Here is a 16,542-nt window from a genome sequence, read left to right as displayed (position 1 = left end):
ACAAACCCGCGATATATCGAGTTTATCGATATATCGCCCAGCCCTAACATACAGCAATGTTAATATTTGGTTACATGTCCCTTGGCAAGTTTCACTGCAATAAGGCGCTTTTGGTAGCATCCATAAGCTTCTGGCAAACTTCTGGCTGAATTTTTGACCACTCCTCTTGACAAAATTGGTGCAGTTCAGCTAAATGTGTTGGTTTTCTGACATGGACTTGTTTCTTCAGCATTGTCCACATGTTTAAGTCAGGACTTTAGGAAGGCCATTCTAAAACCTTAATTCTAGCCTGATTTAGCCATTCCTTTACCACTTTTGACGCGTGTTTGGGGTCATTGTCCTGTTGGAACACCCAACTACGCCCAAGACCCAACCTCCGGGCTGATGATTTTAGGTTGTTCTGAAGAATTTGGAGGATAATCCTCCTTTCTAATTGTCTTATTTACTCTCTGTAAAGCACCAGTTCCATTGGCAGCAAAACAGGTCCAGAGCATAATACTACCACCACCATGCTTGATGGTAGGTATGGTGTTCCTGGGATTAAAGGCCTCATCTTTTCTCCTCCAAACATATTGCTGGGTATTGTGGCCAAACAGCTCAATTTTTGTTTTATCTGACCACAGAACTTTCCTCCACAAGGTCTTATCTTTGTCCATGTGATGTCAGATGAAACAAAAATTGAGCTGTTTGGCCACAATACCCAGTAATGTGTGCAGGGGAAAAGGTGAGGCCTTTGCACTCAAGTACATAACTCCACATGTGTTCATTAATAGTTTTGATGCCTTCAGTGACAATCTACAATGTAAATAGTCATGAAAATAAAGAAAACGTATTGAATGAGAAGGTTTGTCCAAACTTTTGGCCTGTAATGTGTGTGTATGTGTGTGTAATATATATATATTTTTTTTTTTTAATTTTTACAGGACAGACTAGTGACAATGCAGGGACTAAAAGTGTGAAGTCTATTTAAATCATACATATATATATACATATATATATATATATATATATATATATATATATATATATATATATATATATACATATATATATATATATATATATATATATATACACACGTGTGTGTGTGTGTGTGTGTGTGTGCATGTATTAATTAAAAAATATATGTGTGTGTTTGTATATGTGTATATAAAATATACCAAAAATATACCAACCTATTGTAGGGAATAGAATAATGTCAACTTATATTTTTCAACCTACTTAACTATAATTTCAGTAGCAACAACACCGTAACAGGTCGAGTCACATCTCTTGTTGATTGACAAATATAGAATTATAGTTTTAAATGACAGTAATATAAAAGTGCAATATGTGCCTGCCCCTTAGAAAGGCAACACTCAATTGTAGGAATCAGGGTTTAAATAATAAAGTGCATTTTTTTTCCCCACTAAGAAATCATACAAGGTAACGGAGGTGGCTCCAATAAACTATGAAGTTAAACATAAACAACTACTCATTTTGTCATCAAGGGCTTTACCACTAAGGTATTTTCTTTCAAACTGTTTGTTGTCTCTTATTAAACGCTTACTCATCAGTCCTGTGGTTGTGCGTTTGCTGCTGTCGCCGCTATTAACTCTAGGTCTTGGCTTGGTAGCAGAAGCAGCTTTGTACTCCTTCCACAAATCTTCACGATGGTGAATTTAAAGTGACATCCGGTGATCAGATTTGTTGCGTTTGAGCTCGTCTTTTTCCCTCTGAGTAGAATTTTTGCATTAAACGTCTTCTTGTGACATGGTAAAGCCCACACCAATCACTGCAGCGCTACAGTATGATGCTTTTCTCGGTAGTATCATGACATCACATACAGTATATGCAACCATACCATAGGGGAGGGGTGGGGAGGAGGAGCCAGGCACAAAAGAAAGACCAACGACAAAGATGATAAGCCTTTATCATTTTCAGCTCCCTTTATTGGTTGATTTTTCATTATTGGACTTATTGATGTCATACATAATTGGCTATTATCGGTCAATAGTTATCAGCTGGCGATATCCTGCATCCCTGGTCTATATATCGTCATATTTATATTGGGGGTGAATTTTTTATTTTTTTTATTTTATTGTCATAAAAAAATACGATCATGTGTGCTTACGGACTGTATCCCTGCAGACTGTATTGATCTATATTGATATATAATGTAGGAACCATAAATATTAATAACGGAAAGAAACAACCCTTTTGTGCGAATGAGTGTGAATGAGTGTAAATGGGGGAGGGAGGTTTTTTGGGTTTGTGCACTGATTGTAAGTGTATCTTGTGTTTTTTATGTTGATTTAATTTTAAAAAATATATATATTTTTTTCTATTATTGTTTTTTTATTTCTTGTGCGTCCCGGTACTAATCGATCCACAGACCGGTACTGGGCTGGTTGGGGACCACTGCAGTAGATGACATCACACCAAGAGGGGGCAACATTGAGCCTGGCGATGGAAAGGTGGCGTTCCAAGTACAGTTAGGTATCTACAGATTACTTTAAAAAAAATTGATATTATGGGAAATGACGACCAGATAATTTACAGGATCAAAAAAACTAAGAGAACCAGCTAGTGAAATTTTGATCATCTGGACGCTATGGGTCCCGTTTGACTAACTGGCTTTTGGCCACTTCAGAGGCACCATTTTCCCCCAGACTTTGTGGAGATGCGCTGAAAAAATGTCAATCTTTGCACCTCATTCCAAGAAAATGAAGTTCACATGACGACACAAACATGACTTCCACATTTTGTTTCCCCAGAGACCGAGCACGCCATCTCATCTGTAGGAGATTGCGAGTTTTGTTCCAGCACAGAGTACAACGAGCTTTGAGACCTTATCCCGGTCCACATTTCATTGTGACAGGAATCTAACCTCATGCGAAAGCTTCAGGGACCAATTCCTCCAACAGGATGTATGAGCTGGGGTCTGGTCATGATCACAGGAAACTCTGTGATAAACATTAGCTTGGCTTCCTTCACATTTGGGTTTGATCAGCATGTTTGTTTATTGCTAGATTCCATCGCGGTGTGGCTGTCACCATATTGTGTAACGTTTGTTTTCAGTACAGACTGAAGAGGAAGGAATGTGGTCCACTATCAGTACACCCGACACATGTCGCACACATACAGTGTCTCATATTCACATCCATACCTTAAAAGTTGGGCCCTTGACCCGTTCCTGGGGTGGACGACGTGCGGCCAGCTGGATCAGTAACAACGTAGTATTGGGAGCTGACCTCACCCTCAGTGGAGCAGTTAGACAGGCTGTCAGGGTGGCCTCTTTCTGGGGTCCGCAGGGCCCCCCTCCTGTGCTAGTGCTGGAAGTGGGTCAGCCAGGAAGTAGCTGGAAGAAAGCGGGACACGAGGCTTTGTTAACGGGGAGTTATAAAAGCGCTGATATCGGGGTCAAATTATCTACTGTAGTTATGGTTGATGCAACATAGTATTCATTAACAGAACAATGTTAACACTGTCACTGATACAAACCCCAAGACGTGTGATATGAATATTAAAGCAAGCATGTTTATTTTGATTTGGAGTGTAGCAACAGTGTCTGCGTGTTGTGATAACTCTTTCAAAATAAACGTGCATGTTGGGTTTTTTTCAAAATCAAAATTTAATAATAAACAAATGAGCTACTTAAAATGTGCATCTTAGGCGACATTATTTCGTAGACAATGTGATGGGGTAGGGACTTTTCTTGGAAAATGTGTGGAGCCGCTCACGTAAGCTAATATTCATGTTACATTTATTACGGCAAATATAAATACATTTCTTAGTATTTTATGTAACAGTATCACTGGAGGACGAGGCTAAACACATTGCACACCGAAAGAATGCAGCATGCTAAAAGCAAGAGCTAACCGTCTGAAACAACTACAGGGAATAAGTGCTTAGTAAAGTTTAAGAAGTGTAGATGGAAGAGTGTTACAGAAACTGGAAATTAAAAAACAGATTAATAAGAGTCCAGAGAGAGGATAATATAACAACTGTTGGTGTGTCAGCGTTGTCACAGTCAGTAAACGACACATAAGAGGACAGCGGATCGATCTATAAATTGGTGATGTCAATACCAAGAGGGTAGTATCAGTATATGATCGATACGAGACTGATGGGGTTAATATTTCTATTTTCTCAAAAATATTTTGGATGTTGATTTTGTTAATGTTTCCAAACTCAGAATAATTATCTGGACACAGGATGACTTTGAGGGCAAATCCCAAAGGATTTAAATGAGTAGTGGCTAGTAGTTTTTACTTTGTTTTAGTTATGGTGTACTTCGGACTTTGTTTTGCTCAAATAATAGTATGTAATAAAAGAGAATAAGGAACTAGTTTAAGTATTGTTTTGATATTGTGAAACTGTTAATAGCACTCCGCACCATGAATATATTGAATAATTGAATACACGTGATCGGTATTTGTATCGCCTGATATCACTCATGGATGATCTGCATTGAATCGGCAGCATAAAACCACTGATCTAAACATTTCTATAATAGCGCAATGTGTTCGGTTTACAGGACAGACTAGTGAAAATGCAGGGACTAAAAATTTGAATTTTACCTAAATTGTTATATACTGTATATATGTATGTATATATATATATATATATATATATATATATATATATATATATATATATATATATATATATATATATATATATATATATATATATATATATATATATATATACACACATTTTTTAAATAAAATTCACACTTACAGTCCCTGCATTTTCACTAGTCTGTTGTGTAATTATTTTTTTTAAAAAAAATAAATAAGTCTGTATATATATATATAAAGGGCAGCACGTTGGAAGAGGGGTTAGTGCGTCTGCCTCACAATACGAAGGTCCTGGGTTCGATCCTGGGCTCGGAATCTTTCTGTGTGGAGTTTGCATGTTCTCCCCGTGACTGTACTCCGGCTTCCTCCCACCTCCAAAGACATGCACCTGGGGATAGGTTGATTGGCAACACTAAATTGGCCCTAGTGTGTGAATGTGAGTGTGAATGTTGTTTGTCTATCTGTGTTGGCCCTGTGATGAGGTGGCGACTTGTCCAGGGTGTACTCCGCCTTCCGCCCGATTGTAGCTGAGACAGGCTCCAGCACCCCCCGCGACCCCAAAAAGGGATAAGCGGTAGAAAATGGAGGAATGGAGATATATATATATATATATATATATATATATATATATATATATATATATATATATATATATATATATACAGTATATATTTTCACTAGTCTGTCCTGTAATTATTTTTTTATAAATAAATAAATTATATGTGTATATATATATATATATATATATATACACACTACCGTTCAAAAGTTTGGGGTCACCCAAACAATTTTGTGGAATAGCCTTCATTTCTAAGAACAAGAATAGACTGTCGAGTTTCAGATGAAAGTTCTCTTTTTCTGGCCATTTTGAGCGTTTAATTGACCCCACAAATGTGATGCTCCAGAAACTCAATCTGCTCAAAGGAAGGTCAGTTTTGTAGCTTCTGTAACGAGCTAAACTGTTTTCCGATGTGTGAACATGATTGCACAAGGGTTTTCTAATCATCAATTAGCCTTCTGAGCCAATGAGCAAACACATTGTACCATTAGAACACTGGAGTGATAGTTGCTGGAAATGGGCCTCTATACACCTATGTAGATATTGCACCAAAAACCAGACATTTGCAGCTAGAATAGTCATTTACCACATTAGCAATGTATAGAGTGTATTTCTTTAAAGTTAAGACTAGTTTAAAGTTATCTTCATTGAAAATAAGGACATTTCAATGTGACCCCAAACTTTTGAACGGTAGTGTATATATATATATATATATATATATATATATATATATATATATATATATATATATATATATATATATATATATATATATATATATATATATATATATATATATATATATATATATATATATATACACAGTATATATAATTTATTTATTTATAAAAAAATAATTACAGGACAGACTAGTGAAAACGCAGGGACTATAAGTGAATTGTATTTAAAAAATTTACACATATATATATATATATATATATATATATATATATATATATATATATATATATATATATATATATATATATATATATACATATACATACATACATACATACAATTATTATATTTCATGGTAAAGTATAATTTTAGAATGCGGGGGACAGGTATTTTGCGGTATTAAATATATTCCTAATATTTCAAATTGTATCAATTATATAAACAATACAAATAATAATTGTTTTAAATGTACATTTTATTCCCGGGAGACTCCAATCCTCATATTAAAATGTTTACACAATAATAAACAATTGTGGCAATTTGCAACCTATGACGAATCACTGCAGAGGTTGCAGTACTAGCAGTTGCCAGCAGGAGGCAGTGTGCTCCTACATACAACATCAACACCTCAGCATCCATTTTGCCTCCAATTCTCTTGCTGCTTTTGAGCTGCAAAATGATGGCCAGCAATAAAGGCAGCTTGTTATTTAGTTATTGATGTGGCCACTTTGAAGGCATTCGGGCACGCGAGAACTGTGAGCACAAACAACGCGATAAAAAAACAAAAAACAAAGATGGAATGGCAGGAATGAGTAAAAAGTCTCACAGGATTCACTAAACTGTCAGACGTCCTCCTAAAACATGCTCCCAAACCCTGGGAGGTTTTGTTTATGAGATCGTCAAAGCACTGAGACCACACCAAGATCTGCAGTTGTTACCCATAAATGTCCATGAAGGCATCACATCTACTCACAGGGGAACATGTTAGTACAATAACAAACTTTTTGCATCCAATCACTGACGTAAAACAACTAATCCAGATTGTGGAATTTTGAATAAAGTTGTTTTTGGACCTGCACCAACGTGGTCTGTTTGCATGCCTAAAAAGGGTAAATGTGCTTTAATGGAATTTCCACAAATAAAATGAAGGTTTCACAAATCAAAAACTGTTTTATGAACGTAGGGTCTGTGGGATAAACTAGTCCTGATATGACACATCCAAGTACAGAGGGTTTTGACCTGGACTAAAGTGGTCTACATGTCTAAAAATGGGTTAAAATGGGCATGTTTACTGCATTTTCACAAAAAGATTAAACAATTAACTAATCACAAACTGTGTTTTCTGAACTTTCAGGGTCTGTGAGATAACCAAGTCCAGATTTGATAGCTTTAAATACATTGGGGTTTGATGTGACCTGGACTGATGTGGGCTACATGCCTAAAACAATGGGTTAAATGTCTATTTACTGCATTTTCACAAATAGAATAAAACATAAAAAACATTACAAATCACATACTGCATTTTTTTTCAATCTTCAGGATTTGTGCGATAATGTAGTCCAAATTTGACACTGTTTTAGTACCGTGTAGATTTGGGATTCATGGTTTTCGGAAAGAAGCCGGATCCTTAGGAGCCGTTTCTTTAATAGAGCCGTTCAAAAAACTGGCTCGTTATTATTTTGTTTTTTTAACTGTTTTTTGTTTGTTTTTTTATCAGGGAAACAGTAGTACCAGTTATACAAAAGATGTAGATAAGAAAAAAAAAAATTGCACAAATATTACTTGGGAATATTCAGAAATATTGGCTATAATTTTTTTGTTTTGTTTGGTTTTCATTGTCAACATTCCATAAGGTGGTGCCAAATTCCATGCTCTGACAGTGACATCCCCAGTTTGAATTTTCTCTCACCTAAAAACATGTGTAGAATTTTAACAATATAGGGAAAAAAATAAGTTCAAAAAATTAAACGCATTAATAGATATAAAAAGTATAAATACAACTATAATTTTAAAAAAATAGGACATAATAAAATTGTGAGTACAAAATTGGTGTGTGTGTACGTTTCAACTACTACCCTTAGAATAGTTAACCTAAAACATGAAACCAAATAAAAATGTTAAAATAAACAAAATATAATTTGAAAAACTTAAATAAAATCTAAATATTTCTATACTTTTATAAGTAATATATATAGATATAAATGTTTTTAATTAATTCAAATGCAGCTAAGTTTTCTTTGACTCATTTTTCTAGTCCCGTTGCTTGTCAGGTAGTCCACGCACGTGCAGAGTGGGCAATTTATCGATGCAAAATTTGCCTGTGAATAAAAAAACTGCTTCCAAACGAATGGCTCACATCTGGGAATCGGTTCTCGTTGTTCACTTAGAGGGGCCTTATTGTGCAAAAACAACTTTTCTTTTCTATTGGTACCTGCTGTTGTGTACGTGGGAGCTTCAAAAAATCAAACCGGCAATGCAGGGATATTTACAAAATTATCTTGCCTTCCTTCATACTTCCGCCAAACGAGCTGTTCGGGATTTGCACAACCTGTGATGTCACCGGTCGAGATAAAGGTCACCGGATTATCTATACATGGTATAAATGTGCTTTGCACGCATCCGCCATTGCAGTCCATCTTGTAGTCAACAAGCTTCTTTTTCTCTATCGTCTTGTCCTCCCCTGCTGCCATTTCTAATACAAAGTAGCGTTTAGTTCTTACTTACATCTGTCAGTAGACTCGCTATGGAAGCGCTACACAACAACAAAGACAGCGGGGAGAAGACGTAGTCGAATTAAATAAGACTCGTCTACAAACCGACGCATTCTGAAAAGATGTTTAGAAAGTGGCTTGAAGATTGTCTGTAAAACATAATCTATGCTACATTTTAACCAGAGAACCACCATTACATGCTATGTAGACCACAAGGAAGTGTTTTGAATGTAGAAAAAATATTGAATAGGATCTCTTTAAGAGTCATTAATAAGACTTGATTCGTTCGCGAACATCACATCTCTATTACAGTAGTTTTTGACCGAGACCTGGACTAATGTGGTCTACATGCCTAAACAAGTGTAAATGTGTCTTTATTGGATTTTCACAAATAGAAAAGAAGTTTCAGAGATCACAAATAGAGATGTCCGATGATATCGGACTGCCGATATTATCGGCCGATAAAAGCTTTAAAATGTAATATCGGAAATTATCGGTATCGGTTTCGAAAAGTAAAATGTATGACTTTTTAAAAAGCCGCTGTGTACACGGACGTAGGGAGAAGTACAGAGCACCAATAAACCTTAAAGGCACTGCCTTTGCGTGCCGGCCCAATCACATAATATCTACGGCTTTTTCACACACACAAGTGATCTCAAGGCATACTTGGTCAACAGCCATACAGGTCACACTGAGGGTGACCGTATAAACAACTTTAACACTGTTACAAATATGCGCCACACTGTGAACCCACACCAAACAAGAATGACAAACACATTTCAGAAGAACATCCGCACCGTAACACAACATAAACACAACAGAACAAATACCCAGAACCCCTTGCAGCACCAACTCTTCCAGGACGCCACAATATACACCCCCCACTACCTCCTACACCCCCCCCCCCACCCCGCCCAACTCAACCTCCTCATGCTCTCTCAGGGAGAGCATGTCCCAAATTCCAAGCTGCTGTTTTGAGGCATGTTAAAAAAAAAAAAAGCACTTTGTGACTTCAATAATAAATATTGCATTTTTTTCCATAACTTGAGTTGATTTATTTTGGAAAACCTCGTTACATTGTTTAATGCATCCAGCGGGGCATCACAACAAAATTAGGCATAATAATGTGTTAATTCCACGACTGTATATATCGGTATCGGTTGATATCGGAATCGGTAATTAAGAGTTGGACAATATCGGAATATCGGATATCGGCAAAAAAGCTATTATCGGACATCTCTAATGATGATACCTGCATGAGCTGTGTAATAGAGATGGGTTATCTTTAAACCTAACCCGGGCTTGTCTAAATCCCTGTTTACACTGCACATCTTTATACATTATTATTTTTATTTTAAATGTTTAGGTTCCATAGATGAATCCAGTCCAGATATGAGATTTTAAATAAAATGTATTCTTATGTGGACCTGAACTAATGTGGCCTAAATGCCTCCAAATTAGTTAAATGTGTCTTTATAATATTTTCCATAAACGTCTTAAACGTTGTTATAATGATTCTTTACACAACATTTTTATTTTTTGTTATGTTGTCTTATTTTGTCGGAAGCTAACTTCCGGTTTCTTATGCCGTTCTAATATACCGGTTTTTTTTATTTGTTTTCATAAACAGCCACATTGGATTTAATATTCCTTAAACCACATGTGTTTGAAGTGTAGACTTTCAATTCTAGTTTAAATATTAAGTATTATTGATGAAAATTGATCATTGAAAGGCTAAGAATATCATAAATCACTCGTAACTTAGGTGGCTGACCATAGTACTTAACAGCAATATTAAAGCTAAAGAACCTGACAAAATTGTTTTATACCACTTATTTGAAGAAATATTGTAAAAACAATTAAATTGTAATATTTGGCAACATATTTAAGCATGACAATTGTTAAACGGGTTTAAAATTACCTTCAGTGGCCCACACTAGGAAATCAGCAAGTACCTTTACACCTGTTTACCTGACAAGCCGCCATTTTGAGGAACATCCTGGTATTTTGGTCACATGACAACAAGTTTTCCCACACAGTCGCCCATCGTTTATCAGGGTTTATTGAAATGTACTATTTTCATAACTAGAGCATTTTAAAAAACCTGTTTACGACTGTAAGCCCAAATGCAGCTGAGATAGGCTCCAGCACCCCCTGAAAGGGACAAGCGGTAGAACATGGATAGATGGATGAATACGTTTTTCAACCTTTAAATATAGCAATGCTGCCTGAGGCTAAGCCAATCAGTGGCCACGATACTGAACAGTGCACTCTGATTGGTTGAGGAGCCGTGTAAAAGACAGGCTCTTTATTATAGTTCTTTTTTTATTTTTTTTATTAAGAAAACAATCACTGGCAGCAGTTATAGATGTGGAACTGGATAATTTAAATTTACACAAATATTACTTTATTGGTGGGAATTATTTTAAAATATTAGCTTTAAAAATATGGGCTATAATTTTATTTTTTTATTTTGTTTTCATTGCAAACAGCACTACCCACATGCTTTTGACTGTGACATATTTATTTAGAATTTTCCTTAACCTTAAAATCTTTAAAAAAAAAAAAAAAAAACATTTTAGCATTATAAAAATACACAAATGAGTTATAATAAAATGTATTTCTGTATATAAAAAGTAAAATAATAAAAATGTAAATAAAAAATGTACAGTATGCTTGAACTACTTTACATCCATCCATCCATCCATCTTCTTCCACTTATCCGAGGCCGGGTCGCGGGGGCAGCAGCCTAAGCAGGGAAGCCCAGACTTTCCTCTCCCCAGCCTCTTCGTCCAGCTCTTCTCGGGGGATCCCGAGGCGTTCCCAGGCCAGCCGGGAGACATCAATCAATCAATCAATGTTTATTTATATAGCCCTAAATCACAAGTGTCTCAAAGGGCTGTACAAGCCACAACGACATCCTCGGTACAGAGACATAGTCTTCCCAACGTGTCCTGGGTCTACATATCAGAACAAATAACCTAAAAAGTTGATACAAATAAATAAAAACACAAATAAAAACAATTAAAAGTAAAAAAAAAACATCAATAAAAAGTAAATAAAAATGTTACTATGTTTTCTTCAAACCTTACTAATTTTTTGTTCCAGTTGGCAGTTTGCTGACGCTATATCTGCATTAGCATTGAAAAAAAAATGGCTCTCAAACGAATGGCTCGCAACCGCTAATCAAATCTCATGGTTCACTTAAAAGAGCCGTTCGAAAGACTTGAATCGTTTGCGAACCTCACATTTCTACACTACTACTGTAGTCAGGGCTGCCTTAATGCACAGGCAGACCTGTGTTCCCACCCAATCAGAAGCCTGCGATTTTGACGGCAGAATGCAATGATTGGTGTTCATAGCTGTCAATCACAGGCAGCTCTGCTTCGTGTCGCGAGTGTGTTCTCTCTCTCGGCTGCGATGTTTTTCCCCACTACTCCGGGCGGGGCGCGAACCCAGGTGTGAGAGGCGAGCGTGCTGACTACTTAGCTAAAAGTCGCGAAAAAGATGTATCCATGAACGAAATAATTTTTAAAAATTGGTAGTATTGATATTTTTAGTTAATTTAACTACCGGTATGTCTATTTGTGAAAATGAGTAATTTAGGTTAAAAATCTTGTAGTATCCGCTTGAAATAAAAAAAAAAAATCAGTAATGTACTGTAGCTGATAAAGTCACAATATTTGAAGCGCGATGTGGCGAAGAACGACTGTAAGTAACGGGAAAATGGATTGAAGTCAAGTCTGAGCGAGTAAATATTTCATTTTTCGGCCGTCACGTCTCTTATTATTTACCAATAAAAGATGAAACACATCAAAATGGCTGCTGCAGCCTTTAATTTTGGTGGAAACATTTGGACTGCTCCGTTCTACATTAAACGGATGTAATCCCTAAATGGTTACATGCAAAATTTTTGTCCCTATCCATCCACTTTAATTAAATCTTTTGTTGTCTGGGTTTTTTTTTTCTTTTCCAAATCCACTGTAGTGCTGTATTGAATAAATCATCAAACCTGTCAAAATATAATGAGTAATGTGTGTGTGCAAGCTTAGGCTGTAATGTACTGTCTCGGCAATACGTCAGAACATTGGGAAACAGAACATACTTTGTGTATGTCCTCCCTCACCACGACCACAACAAGGACTTCACCAATCCACTTGACATCAAACAAGAGTTAATAGAAACATGAGAATAAAAACGATGGCGTCTGGAGAATAAAAAGAGAGCCTCACACAACATTGTCTGGGTAAATGCTTTATATGCAACTGTTGCTTGATCTTTGCAGACACTGTATAGAAAACACTTAGGTAACATTTGTCAAACATTTAAAGCAAGCCTGAGCTTCCAAACAGACTGGACAGAGTAATCAACAGTTTTCTCCCACTTGAACCTGCACACGTCTCTTGCGACCACATTCAGTCTCATCCAACACACACACACGTATATATCACTTCTATCAAACTCTCCACTTATGATTCACAGTAGGCTTTATAACACTGTTCCTTTATGGTACGATATATGTCAGCTTGTTTTTAAATTTAAAATATCTATCAACATTTACTCTGTAATATTCGGGAACTGACATATTTGTATTTACATAAGCTTATCAAGTGGGAATCCGACACAATGTGCACGCTCGTACAGTATGTAGAATTAGACGTATGGCTGAACATTTGTTGTAACTTAGCTTGAAGCCTTGTCTGGTTTGTAGGCTGCGTGTGGACCAGCACTGGTTCATCGTTCTTTTTGAAGAAAATCCCCCAATCATCTGCTGATTATAGTACTATTAGAAAATAATAATCCCAGAAAGCTCCTTGATGGCGTGAGGAGATGGTGTGTAGCATTTTGAACTCCTCATAATTTGGCAGATAGGATGTCCGTCATTAGCTCGGAAGGCTCCTTGGTGGCGGCGGCGCCCTCAAACTGGGCACAGTACCTTGCTTGTTTGAGGAATTCCTCGTCTCAAACCTATCACGCGACAAATATCGCCTCAACTATTCATCTGGACTTTTCCCGTTTTCTACGAAGGCTGTTTTGCACACAATCACATACAAACACGGAGATAGAACATAATCCGGACACATTCATGGCCACACATACTAAATAGGACTTAGACCATGTGGGATGGAAATCGAGGCACGTAATCTGACAGGCACCAATGAGCCTGGATTTTGGTATGTTTCAAACAGAAATTGGACATGAACGATTGGGATGTCCCAGAGCTGCCGGCCCGTTCAGAACATCTGAAATATCTACCCGGTACCTACGTTCTTCCGCTGCCTTACACCTGCTGAAGTACCTTTGTAGTTATTGATCTAAGTACCATCCACACCAGTAGATGTACTTGCAGGGAAATTATTTTTTGGAGAAGGTGCCATAAGGTTTATGAAGTGCTTTCAATGTATAACCTTGTTTGTGTTGATCAAAGATGAAGGCATTCATGCACATAGAATCAATGCCGTCTCCAGAACTCTCGATTGGGGCCTCGAATAGTCAGATGCCTAGCACTGCTGGGTCCTGATAAAGGCTTTCTTAAGACAGGGGTCTGAAGAACAGGGATTGCATTTTGCTTGAAGAACTTAATACAAGTACCTCTGTTTGTGGATGTGGGAAATTGGAATGTAAATATCTAAGAAATGTCTTCAGGGTCGACTTTAAATTTGAAGTTGTACCATCAAGAAGAGAGTCTGCTATTGATGTCCATTGAGAAAGTAATAGGGGAGAATGAGAGAGAGCAGCTAATCTGACCGTCCTTCCCTTCACCCCTTGTCTTGCAAGAATGGGGATCAGGAGTTGTGATGATTGGCAGTTCAACCGTCGTCCGGGGTGGAATCTTCAGGCGTAGACAACTCCTCAGCGAACTCATCTGACGAGCCGCTCTTATTGATGCGGCCGTCGCTGCGCATACTGTGGAAAGTCTTGCGGAAAGCCTCCATCATCGAGTGGGCTAGCTTCTTAGCCTCCAGCTTGCTCTCGCACTCCACCGCGTGGCAGTGCATCTGGAAGGACAGGTCGTCGTTGATCTCCCGGTAGATCCAGGCAAATACGTTGGGTCGGACGCTATGGTCGGCTGTGCAGTACGCGATCCTTGCCACCTGGTAGGTGTCCATGGTTACTGAGGCCTCTGCTTGCCCGTCCAGGTGGTGGAGACGTACCTGGAAGGGCCGTATCTCCAGCAAAGAGCCGCCCGATGGAACCATACCCTGCGGTTGAGCAAGGCCATGGTGCTCCACCAGACCAACCACAGCTGACTCTGTGCAGCCGGACAGGAAGTTGGTCCCAGAAACCGTCACCTTGCCCAGGTAGGTCACCTGCAAGAAATGACAAACAGTTTCTAAGACTGATAATTGGAAGGAAGGAAGGAAGAAGATTATTCCAATCAGATGGAGTTTGAACTTGTTTCTTTGTAAATTCTAAGGACTGCAGTAAATGAGTTAGTAACATGTCTAAGAGAATATGGAGCTGTATACTGAACCAAAAGCTGTTTTAAGTACATTCGAACGTGTATTTTTAAAAGAAACAAGACCCAGTGAAAATGATGCATTGATTTTAGATTAAACCAGTGACCGACTCGTACACGAGGCAATGTCAAGTTGTGAATGGACAGCTCAAGACAAATCCGCACATGAAGTTGTCCAAAATATTGAGAGGTTTGAGGATACAGTCAGTGGTGTTTCGGTGGACAACATCAGCATAATCAGGTACAGGAAGTAACTGTGGGTAAATTATTATTTTTCTAACTTGATTGAAAAATAAACCTATCGTCATAGGTTGCAAACTGCCACATTTGTTTATTATTGTGTAAACATTTTAATATGAGGATTGGAGTCCCCGGGAAATAATAATTTCTGGCTGTAAAACAGCCAGAAATATTCTGACCAATACAATCAATACAAGCTTTAAAAATACGCTCAGTATCCATTCAAAGATCAAGTTATTTGAATTCATTAACTTGCTCCGGTGGAGTTCCATCGCTAATATTAACAAGCAACTCAGGTGAGCGAACGCCTCATTCAGTCATGTGTTTTGTGTCGCGCCTGCAGGCAAAAAGCAGGGCGCAACATTGTTGCGGAGGCAGAGTCCTCCACATCACTTGCTACCCAGTACACAGTAGACTGGTCACTTCTCAGCAGTGTTGGGTTAGTTACTGAAAACCAGTAACTAGTTACAGTTACCAGTTACTTTATTTCAAAAGTTACTAACTCAGTTACTTACACCAAAAAGTAATGCGTTACTGTGAAAAGTAACTATTTAGTTACTTCTTCTTTTTTTTAAGGCTCCCATTAATGCCGAATTAGCCCTTATTTCAGTACTGTTATTGCACTGGAGAATAATACAATGTGTTGATCAACTTGACATGCATTTGCATCACTGAACTCAGAAAGAGATGTGGTCTACATACAACACACAAAGACAAAGATATGTTACAAAGGCCAATTTATTTCAGGCCAGAACAAATTGACAAAACTATTTTAAATAGCTGCAACATAATGGCACTTTAACTTGAACTTTAAGTAGATAGGATCTTTGATCCAAGACACAACTTACATTTAACTAAAATGTTATTTTCTTTGTGCTCGACAAAAGAAAAGTATTGAGAATGTCTCCATGTTAAGAAACTCGACTTCTGGCTTCGCCATGATGTCTTGTTAGTTGTTATAAGAGTAGCGTATGTGTGTGTGTGTGTGTGTGTGTGTGTGGTCCTTTAAGATATGACAGCATGTGAGGTGAGTGACGTCAGTGAGTGAGTGGGCGAGAGAGGTGAGGGAGCGGCAACAGTGAGTGAGTGCAGGTGATCTAGCTTGGTGGATGGCTGCGTCCAATAAAGTCACAAAGTTGCAACAAACCGCCGGGCTCGTCATTCACCTTCAGCTGTAAAGACCCACTTCCGGGTAAAGTGAAGGTTGTTAGCCCCGAAGTACATAGGCCCTGGAGGAACGCGTCCCCTGCGCCCCTCAACTACGGTCTGGGAGCCCCCCCGCCCCCACCCACACAAAGCACGCCTTTTCTTTTCCTTGTGACACAG

At 37.8% G+C, this 16,542-nt stretch overlaps 1 protein-coding gene and 1 long non-coding RNA gene across 3 annotated transcripts in view; both read right to left on the bottom strand.

The window, feature by feature from the left end:
• Nucleotides 1–10,687, bottom strand: part of LOC133663959 (uncharacterized) — a 43,155-nt gene extending 32,468 nt beyond the window's left edge. The window contains exons 1-2 of one of the 2 annotated variants that reach the window (XR_009828440.1): nucleotides 10,438–10,687; nucleotides 3,149–3,340 (exon numbers count right to left, since the gene is read on the bottom strand). This is a non-coding gene — a long non-coding RNA (uncharacterized LOC133663959). The remainder of the gene's footprint in view (nucleotides 1–3,148; nucleotides 3,341–10,437) is intronic. The other variant, XR_009828441.1, reaches the window with a different exon arrangement.
• Nucleotides 10,688–12,739: 2,052 nt separating this feature from the next.
• Nucleotides 12,740–16,542, bottom strand: part of LOC133663649 (PTB-containing, cubilin and LRP1-interacting protein-like) — a 100,104-nt gene continuing 96,301 nt past the window's right edge. The window contains exon 3 of the mRNA XM_062068290.1: nucleotides 12,740–14,827. Within this exon, the coding sequence (XP_061924274.1) occupies nucleotides 14,327–14,827 (501 nt within the window). The 3' untranslated portion in view covers nucleotides 12,740–14,326. The remainder of the gene's footprint in view (nucleotides 14,828–16,542) is intronic.

The sequence above is a fragment of the Entelurus aequoreus genome, linkage group LG13 (genome assembly GCF_033978785.1).
Source record: "Entelurus aequoreus isolate RoL-2023_Sb linkage group LG13, RoL_Eaeq_v1.1, whole genome shotgun sequence".
Taxonomy (NCBI): Eukaryota; Metazoa; Chordata; class Actinopteri; order Syngnathiformes; family Syngnathidae; genus Entelurus; species Entelurus aequoreus.
The sequence above is the reverse complement of the archived record's forward strand: the minus strand, read 5'-3'. Positions and strand labels throughout refer to the sequence as shown.